Source organism: Hylaeus anthracinus, unplaced genomic scaffold, assembly GCF_026225885.1.
Source record: "Hylaeus anthracinus isolate JK02 unplaced genomic scaffold, UHH_iyHylAnth1.0_haploid 11997, whole genome shotgun sequence".
Lineage (NCBI taxonomy): Eukaryota > Metazoa > Arthropoda > Insecta > Hymenoptera > Colletidae > Hylaeus > Hylaeus anthracinus.
In genome coordinates, this window is record NW_026534344.1 from 1,701,174 (window position 1) to 1,711,080 (window position 9,907).

The window sequence follows — 9,907 nt, forward strand, 5'->3', positions numbered from 1 at the left end:
CGGTGACTGGAGCTTCGATATCGATCATGGTCTTCTCCGAGCGCAGCAGGGCGGCCCCATCATTGACTATACGAAGGGCCGCCGCTTCGTCGATCCTACCTTCGAGGATAAAGTGTTGTTTGAGGACTTCCGGCCGCGGCCGATCTGTCCGCGCGTCGAACACCTCTGCCACTGTCAATTTGTGCGATGGTGGGAAGAGGACATCTGCAAAGACAACGGAGACTCGTTAGAAAAAGAAACAATGCCTTCGAAAAGGCTGTGGCAAAACCAGCAAACGACATCGGCGTCTGAAACCTTGTACATTTGATACTCCCAAAACTCCCCTATAGAAAGAAACGATCTCACTATGGTGTCATGTAAAAATAAAAATGATAAAACTTGGTTTTCATAAATAGATAATGAACACCCAATATTAGCCCACCTGTTAATTATCGACACGACTAAATAAATTTCTACCGCGATCACCACCCTAATGGTTTCCTACGATGTTATCGTCCATCCGTGATAGAAAATTAGGATTGCTCGTTCCAGATCCAACGTTCCCCGCGGTTTGTCTTTGCTCGTGGATCCCCTGGCGCATGCAAACAGCCGTTTAAAATGGTTCGCGATAAAGCGACGAGTCATAAATCATCTTCGAAGAAAGAGAGCCCGCGCGGCGAACTTCCGCGGCGTTTGGTCGGCAAATGTGTGCCAAGCATTAATTGGAGGGATACGACGGTACGAGCAGCGATAACAATGTCCCCGCGCGCGCGTTTCCGTTAGATCAATATTTAACGGACCCGCTTTCAATTGCACTTGCAAGTCGAACCGAAATACGCGACGACATACATCGTTCCAGCTCGAAACGAGCCATGCTGCTAATCCGCGCAAACGTTTGTTCGCGAGATGACGCCAGATTACAGACAACGCTGTGTTCTCGTTCGCTGTAACTTCGAAGACAAAAGTTGTTGATACAACGCTTAAATATAACGCTGCTTTTATTTTAATCCTCACTTCTGCATCTAACCTTTTATTTATACTAGAGACAACATAATCCACCACAACGAACCTATCTACCACGCCCTCGCGACGTGGATTACCTGGTCTGCGTCTGACATCAGGCTTGGCCTTCTTCTTGGCGTCCTGTGGCTTCCTGTCCAACCTTCGAGACTCCTCCGCGACAGGACTCTGCGAGCACTTCTCCCTGGAGGCCAGTTTCCGCAGGAACTCGCGAAACTTCGCGGCATTCTTCTGACGAACGTCGTTTTGGTCCTCCTCGAAGACATCGTCTTCCTCCATTTCGTCCTCCACTTCTTCGCTCTCAGTCTTCGAACCATACCGAGTTTGAGACTTCGTTGACTCAGACTGTCCAGACAGCTCCTCTAAGTTGCCGAAGGACTTCTTGCTATCCTCAGACTCGCAGGAGTAGTCTCCAAAGTCCATCGAAGGATTGGGCAACCTGCCACCGATGGTGGAGCTCTCGATGGACATGTGCGAGTCGTAGGAGGTGAGTTCGTTGTTGCAGCTGCCTGATCCAGAAGACGGGTTCGAATGTTTCGTCCCACGATCTACTAACCTGCCCCCGACGATAGGACTCGCGATGGACATGTGCGAGTCGTACAAGGTGAGTTCGTTGTTGCAGCTGCCTGATCCAGAAGACGGGTTCGAATGTTTCGTCCTAAGATCTACTAATCTGCTACCGACGACGGGACTCTCGATGGACATGTAAGAATCGTCCACGATGAACCCATCGTTGCGAATACCCTGCTTGGAACCAGCGACTTCGCTAAGAGTGTCGTCGATATTCGATTTTTCCATGATGATGAAAGACTTGTTCATACACTGGCTATCCTGATCAAGATCCACTTTCGTCCAAACGTCCAACGACGCGTCCTCCCAAACGTTTCCAGACTCTTCATCGTTTAGGTCGGTTGGTGATTCTTCGTTTACTAGTCTCCCACGCGAAGCACCGATAGATGACATGGACTTTGACCTGTCTACGTGCTCGATTGGCGAGATGTCTATATCGGTGGGACTCGTGATCGAGACTTCTGATTCGGAGCGATACTTCTTCCTGCCGATCAGTGACGAAGAACTTTGGTCATCGCTCTTCAAGTTCCATGTGTCCCGAAAGTGGAACTTGACGTGCAGAGGTGAGACTTCGGTCATTGGAAGGTGTTTATAATTCACGTTTTCGAAGGAGGTATCCCCGATGTCCATCGAGAAATCGATCAAGTTGGCGACTGTTGAGCTGGCGACGGACCTGACCGAATCGTCCAAGCTCTGCAAGTCGTTGTGATTTCTTATGATTTCTTCCGTGGGAAAAATCACAGCAGGGCTGACCGAGGGTTGACTACTCTTGCTACCTACTTCAGGATCAGGACTCGTTTCTACAACATCCAGCGCTGGCAACGAAACATTTCCACATCCCTCGGGTCGACCATCCTTGAGCTGAATCCCTGACTCTTCGTGTACCAAGTTCTCCGATACTCTAACGCCAAATATCATGACTGACGACGACCTTGGTCTGTCCCCTCTGGAATCCTCAGAAGAAAAACAATCCTCTTTGGTCCCGATATTGGTGTCTGAAGCATCAGATTCGGAGTAACTCTTCTTCCTAGTGTTACCGTTCTCAGACGTCCAAGAACTTTGGTTCTTCTTGTCGCATATCCCGCGCCATTTGTTCAGAAGATGTTGAAAATGTGCGTGCAAGGAGGTTTGCTCAAAGTCGGTCTCAGATTTCCCTTCTGCTTCTTTTTCCTTCGTGTTGCCTTCACCTTGTCTCTCCTCTGTCTTCTCAAACTCCACCTGCGAGCAATCGGTGCTACCAGCGTACTGGCAGGTGACGAAAGTGTCGTTGGTATCATCGATGCTAGATTTGCCGAATTTATCAATGTTGTTGTTGTACTCTGTGCACTCCAACGCGTCCTCACCGACTTTTGCGAGACCAGACTGGGACGAATCAGCGTCCCAGGTCTGCATGTAGCTCTCGAGAATGAATTCCTTCTGCTCAGGGGTCACGAGCTGCCCCAAACTGACGTCAATAGCCTCCTTGAAGATGTCCACGCCCTTCACATCCGTCCTCGTCAAAATTGGACGTTTCCTCGAGCGACCAGTGTTCTTGTTCACCTTCTTCAGCATGAAAAACACCTCTGACACCTCGTACAAGCTCTGTTCCAGCAGCGAGACATCGTCGTTCTCCACGGAAGCGTCCTGTTGCTCGACAGGCGAATCAGGGATTGCCTGCAACGAATCGTCATCTTGCAGAGGAGACGAGATAGACAGAGGTTGGATGGAGCTGTTGAGGAGGCTGATTCTCTTCCTGCCGATCGAACGATTGAAAATCGGGCTGATCCTGTTCGCTGGCGCTTCCTCGGTGTCCTCGGAGTCGAGAGGCGAGATTTCTCGACGCTGATGCTCCCTAGCAAGCATCGACCTCAACATGCTAGTGTCGAAGCTGCGCCTCCTCGCGTGCGGACTAGGTATTTTTTTCTGCGAGCTGCTTAGACAAGTGTTGAATCGCAGCTCCAACGCGCGTCGCAGTCTGCTTATCCCGCTACATGGAGGATCGAATTGATCGCGGGTGCTTTGTTGATCTGGGGTCGTCTCTAGGCCGCAACGAGGCGGAGAACTGCTCGCTGGGGTGCAGGCTGGCACTCTAGGAGGCTGAGGCGTCTCCAGGTTGAGGCTTTTCAGCCTTTGGATCAGCGCTTGCACCGCTGGGCTCACATCCTTTTTGATTCTCGAAAGACTCGCACGATCTGGAGTCTCCGTGTCTGAGAAAAACAGCTTGAAGGAATCGGTGGAGTCCGAACTAGCCGACGACATGATCGTGGATGTTTTCCTCGCGAGTAACGTCACGCCTCTGTTGATTCAAATTTTGTGGAAACGGTCGGTGTCGATGTGTTTTTCAGAGTTCGATCGGGAGACTCGAGCCTGTAGTAGGTTTTTGAAAGCATGAGTTTGTTTTATAAAAAAAATGTACGATTCTTTAGGGGAATTGACGAGGTGGAATTGTAAATGTTAGAAAGCTCAATTCTAGTTTGCAGTACGGAGGTTTTTCTATTATATGGACTTAGAACGAGGATAAACTTTGAATAGAATAAACAAGTAATAAAAGAGAAATAAATTTGTTACGAAATATTATCTGGCCGACTGTGGGTAATTCTTGAGACTCTAGATGCTCGAAGTACGCTGATGTTTGTGGCTCGTTAGTAATGGGTTCAAATTTAAACATGTGCCTGTTTGTATTTCGTTATTCTCGATGTCCTATTGGTATGTTGCCCTGTGACCGTTGTTGACATTTCTCTTAATTATCGTTTATTCATTTTCGGATTTGTTTTCTCGCTGATTTGATGTTCTAATCGATTAATAAAGAAAAAAGCAAGAAAACAAGTCGCGCACTGTTTATCTTATCGACGAATGTCGAGAGCTCGTCAAAATAAGTTAAATCTAAGAAAAGGCATGAGTCAGGATTTGAAATATGGAATTAAATAATTAAAATAATTATCCTATTATTCTTGAATTAAAAAAGATAACGAAATATCTCGAAGCCTAACACGTCATATTTGATTATCTTACTCGCGTCCAACACTTTATGAATCAAAACTTAATGAATTAATTGAAAGATATACGTAGATTTGCTCGAGAAACCCTCCTTTATTTTTCAAGGCTAAATTCAGCTTTCTAGCACGATCAATTTTCATGCGACGTGGGATAGAAGTATGCATTTCACAAATTTTATAAAAGGAGAACAACTTTCGTTTCAACTTTACAAACGGCAAACACTTACCTCTATATTTATTGCTACTTTGTTACCGATGCTTTATATTATTTCCTTTTATATTTATTGCACTGATCACTATAACAGCACCGCGAACGCACACGTTACCGTCGACGTTAAGAGAATCATTCGGCACGCAATGAAAAACAGCGCAAACAGGACGAGGACGTAAACGAACTGTGAGGCGATCAACAACTGTCGATTCGAATCGATCACGTCGAACGCGTTGTTAAGTTTACGCCGGATGAAGACTGATTCGCAACGACGTTCGTGCTCCTCGGCGATCCGACCAATCGCAAGTCGATCTTACGATACTTGGACAAAATAGATAATTCGTTGCTCGTTGAGAGCTGTAATTCTCTTCATTTTGTAAATTTTCTAATCTCGGTCGAACTCTGGTCTACCGTTGCCATACTTTTTATATCTATGAAGTCTTTTTGTGCTTCCCATTATCGCCAAGCACTTTTGTTTGCGCGATACGTTAGACAGTCTATACGAACGAGTACAGCGTATATTCGACCCTATTTCAAAATAACGCGTACATGTTAACTTGCTTCTGTGTGAAATTAACAATGGCTACCTTACAAAATTATTGTTATTGCACGTGCTAATAAGTGATTCTGCTACTGTATGAAAATGAGTATATTTCGATCTATCTACCAACGCAAGGAACAATCTTCCCGTTTTTGGATTCCCTGGATAAGCATGATTGGGCAACTAAAGTTTGCTTTTCTCAACGGTTGTATACCTTTTCCCAAGGACGAATCGATCGTGTCTCGCGCAATAAACATAACAATGACACATGCGCCGATTTTAATAATGCACTCGCAGCAGGTTTCACCAAGCATTTTGTATTGCACCAGAAAATTAGTTTACGAACCACCTGGAACCATATTACCGCGGGAAAAATCTTTACGAAAATTCATATTTAATCTACCTGACTAATCAGAACATCTTCAGCAGTTAATCCACGACAGGTACCATGTTGTTGGATGAATATCATTTTAGAAATTACGTCAGGTATAATGAAAGGAATTTTTGCAAGATCTTTTTTACAATGTTCCATAATTAGAGTTTCTGAGATACATAAAACCGATCAGAAATCTTTGAAACGAAATTACAGAAGAATCGTACACACTCGAAACGTTGTACGTACTCTGACCTCGAGTAAAATCGAGCATACATTGTAATCATCGGCGAGCATACATCGTAATCATCGGCGAGCATACACAATTTGTTCGTTACGTTAAAAAAATATAAAAAGAAAGAGAGGAGCACATGAAAAACAATTCTGTTGCAAAGGGTGCACGTCCTCTTCGTCACTGGTTTCGTGGGACGTTTCGTTGGAGAAATGCGTGTATACCCGGTGGTGCATGTTCCTCATCCTGATTTCCTTTCCCGATACTCGATAAATGGGTCACGCTTTTCGCTGCTTCGATAACACGTTGTCGTTGACGTTCTTCGTTGATTCTGCAGGAAAAGAGAAATTTACGACGGGCTCAGCCACGATTCAAGAAACGCGTTCGTGGATATCGTATTTTGCAGCGTCGTGGATCAAGAAAGTATAAAATCGCACGATTTTACAAGCCAACGTGAATCCACGTGGAAATGAAAGACTATAAATGCTATTCCACCGACAGTATCGCCGTGAATTTTCCGTTTTCTCGTGTAAACGTTCCCGAGGGGACTGAAATGCAGCTATCAAATATCCTGTCGATTCGATAGGTGTTTCAGGTGAAAAGGTTAATAGTGTTCTCCCACACGGTGTACTTGGAGATAAATTTCTTTTAGATTTATCAATTGAATGGACCATGTGTCGCTAATTAACCTTGTCATCTTGGATTTGGAACGTATAAATTGCTACAGTCTTCATCCACGTATCAAAATAAATCTCTCAAGAAAATGGGAAAATACATTCTCTTTAGATTTATCTAAAAATCTGATTAAACTCGTTAAAATCGGGATTAAACGTTTCAGTTTGGATTCTGAACGTTTCATTTATGATCCTTCTTACTACAGTTTTCATCCACGTGTGTGCTACATCTTGTCTTGTTTCAAGGTTCTGGTCAGTCTCTCGATGGTGGTCTGCCTGCACCCGAACATCGTCCTCCTCTTCTCCTTGGCCGAGTCCAGGTCGAAGAGCGCCTTGATCTCGTGGAACCTGCCCACCGACGTCTCCTCCGAGACACCTCCTCTGTCCAGCTGCCTACGTGGACTCTTCTGGGGCAACGAACTTTTCGAAACTCGATTAACCTTGTGGAGACACTGACGGACCGCGAGGTACAGGTTATCGTCGGTATCGACGTCCGTCAACGGAACGTCCAAAGTTTTCCACAACTTTTGGCCTCTGCTCTGGCCCCCTTCCTCCTCCTCCTCCTCCTCTTCGATTTCGACACTCCGATTCGACTTTTCCTCCGACTCTTCGTCTTCTAATCGTTGTTCCACGTTGAACGACATGTCACTCGATGGAAGCTCGACGGTTACATAGCATTACCGTGTGAAAACCGTGAGCGTGAATCGACTCAGGCGAAGGATCTATCGTCGGTGCTGCCACTACTGGGCGAGAACCAATCGTCGAGATCGATGAGCCGTCGGGACTCGAGACGATGTTCAGGTTAGATCTAGAAACTGCACCTAAGATGGATGGAACCCTCCCGTCTGCTCCATTTTCTTTCATCAGTGTTTATCTCGCAACGTGTCTCGAATTCTTGTTTTACTCTTGTACCAGGTGTAGAGATTAATTTTGTGCTTTCGTCTCTGGAAACATAGCGTTGGTATCGTTTCGGACGATCGATTGAAACGTGGAGTGTCGGCGTTAATATCAGGCAAAGTACACGAGCGAAAAATGATAAAATATTACAGACACGGTAATTGTAATATCACCGCACATCGTATTCGATTTGTTTCGCAGTTGGAGGTGTCGACGTGCAGTTATGAAACATTACATCACCCTCGTTCCTGTATCGATTCAAGATTCAATTTTCTATCGCAGGCGATGTTTAGTCCCTCGAAACGGTATAGTTTTAAACAGGAGATTTCCCTCCATTCTGAGCAGTCCTTGTTTACCATTTTGCTAGCATGTAAATAAACGATGCATTGAATAACACACGTTGCAGAAAACTTTTCCAAGATGGTCCCTTAACCTCACCTTCATTTTTCGTTCGCACAGTCGCCTCTAAATCAGAACTTTCGAATTGGGAAGCGTGCCTCGTTAGACGCGTCGGCTGCGCCGCGTTGCATGAAATTGGAATCGCTGGTCGAAGTTTAAAATACACGCGTCGAGGAGTGAACGTCTCTGTTGGATATGACGCTCGAAATTTCCTTTCCGTCGAGTCGCCAAATCCACTTTCGGTCCTAGACAGGTAGCACGCGAATCCTAGCGTACTCAAAACTGTACAGGAAGTGCAACACTTCGGTTCGGAGCAGAGCTAGGTGAAGCTTACAGACGAATACGTTTTGAAATACTGATTTTAAACGATAGGTTTTTTGAATTGGATCGTTATGGAGGTTCTGGAAAAGTCTTTTCTTGCGTCGAATAAAATAATATTTCAATTTGGAAATATGACGTATAAAGTGGTTAAACTTTCCGTTTCGACTAATATCTTTTGCTAAGAATAAGTTCAGGAAAGAAGTAATATTACAACGCCGGTAATAATGTTACTTTGGAAAAGTAACGTGCACAAACTGCGCTGGACAGATTATGTCTCAAAACCAACCGTTTCTGTTTCGCAATAACTTCGAATTCGAGATTCTCGCCTAAATATACCAGCAATTCTAATTTTACAATGCCGCGAATAAGCTGGAAATAAATTGAGATAAATAAAATATTTCGGAATAAAGCCCCTCGGTTTCCAGTATTTCACGAATAAATTTCTATCTCGAAAAACTTGTCACGACAAATAAACCGTCCCGATTTCGCAATCTCCGCGCTAGATTTAGAATGAAATCGATTATTTACTATTTGGAAATGTATTTCGTCTAGCTCTGGCGTTGAAACATTCGATAACAATGGTCGATTAACAATTCCCAGGAGAATCGGGTGAATGGATCGTCACTGATCAAACATGATTGGTCTAGGGCTGCGCTTATATTTATACAGTATCACTAATGATCTCAATCTACGCATAGAAACCTTAACGTACTTTACAATAATACAACGTATGCCATATATCACAGTTTCAAATAAAAATTACAGTAAACGCTATATACATATATATATACACATGTACGTAGCTAAATATTTGTAGGAGTTACAATCATTGTGTTATTAATAATCAATGGTTTTTTTTTTAAGGAAATCATTATGCTAAAAGGATATTATTTTAGTACAAGTTTAGAAATAGACTTAAAAATAATCATTAAACATTAGTGTGCGTCGCAATAAATATAAAAGGAAATAGTATGAAGTATCAGTGACATCGCGATTCTTAATAAAATATTTTTATTCGTATATATGTATCTAAGGTTTATCAGTGATTTTAGTATTCCATTAGGAATCGCAGATGACTCTAGATATTCAATTACTTTATAATAAATAACATATACAATGCGACAAGATAAATGCTTAATATGAACTTTTCCTAGACGAGTTACCTATTGGCTTTCTTATTACTAAAGTGACTAATGTACAATGAACAGCCAAGATTCAAGAGGGAAGCAAGCAACGATTTAAGTCATAGTAGAAATAAACGCTTTGGCTAGCAAAAGCAGAATGTTCGTTGGATAAAATTGATCGAACAATGTAACGTCAATTTCTGGAAACCTTGAAGTTCGACGATAAAATAAAATTGAATCTGGAATTAAAAATTATGTTAACCGTCGGTTGCTTGCTTCCTTTCGATTAAATCCAAGCCATAATTAATGATATAATTCACAACTTCCGGATGAGCCTAGGTCGAGCAATTCGCATGCTTGACGTTACCATTAAGAATATATAAGCAAAACGTGATTAGCAAAATTGATTGGATATATATCTGTGCGATACAAATTAATTTACGATGTTACGATACACGAAAGAAACCTACTATATGAACACGTGAATATTTACTAAATATTACATAATTTAGGTGGCCACCTTTTTATCCCCCCCCCCTCCCCCCTCCCCCGGGGGGGGGGGGGGGGGGGGGGGGGGGGGGGGGGGGGGGG

The 9,907-nt window shown here is 43.7% G+C and overlaps 2 protein-coding genes and 1 long non-coding RNA gene across 7 annotated transcripts in view; 1 reads left to right on the forward strand and 2 right to left on the reverse strand.

Moving 5' to 3' along the window:
- Nucleotides 1–5,965, reverse strand: part of LOC128889179 (uncharacterized) — a 79,557-nt gene extending 73,592 nt beyond the window's left edge. For all 4 annotated transcript variants that reach the window (XM_054146578.1, XM_054146577.1, XM_054146575.1 and 1 more), the window contains exons 1-3: nucleotides 4,772–5,965; nucleotides 1,080–3,915; nucleotides 1–204 (exon numbers count right to left, since the gene is read on the reverse strand). In XM_054146578.1, the coding sequence (XP_054002553.1) occupies nucleotides 1–204; nucleotides 1,080–3,807 (2,932 nt within the window). In that variant the 5' untranslated portion in view covers nucleotides 3,808–3,915; nucleotides 4,772–5,965. The remainder of the gene's footprint in view (nucleotides 205–1,079; nucleotides 3,916–4,771) is intronic.
- LOC128889191 (uncharacterized) lies at nucleotides 5,965–7,328 on the reverse strand. 2 transcript variants are annotated; one of them, XM_054146601.1, is made up of 2 exons: nucleotides 6,754–7,328; nucleotides 5,965–6,232 (listed from the first exon to the last, which is right to left on the reverse strand). In XM_054146601.1, the coding sequence occupies exon 1, from the start codon at nucleotides 7,217–7,219 to the stop codon at nucleotides 6,800–6,802; it is 420 nt and encodes a 139-aa protein (XP_054002576.1). In that variant the 5' UTR covers nucleotides 7,220–7,328; the 3' UTR covers nucleotides 5,965–6,232; nucleotides 6,754–6,799. The 2 variants fall into 2 exon arrangements, with proteins under 2 accessions (XP_054002576.1, XP_054002575.1); XM_054146600.1 differs by having other exon boundaries at nucleotides 6,777–7,323.
- Nucleotides 7,329–7,451: 123 nt separating this feature from the next.
- Nucleotides 7,452–9,554, forward strand: LOC128889193 (uncharacterized). Its single transcript, XR_008460380.1, has 2 exons — nucleotides 7,452–7,592; nucleotides 7,674–9,554. It is a non-coding gene; the product is annotated as an uncharacterized LOC128889193 (long non-coding RNA).
- The last annotated feature ends 353 nt before the right edge of the window (nucleotides 9,555–9,907 follow it).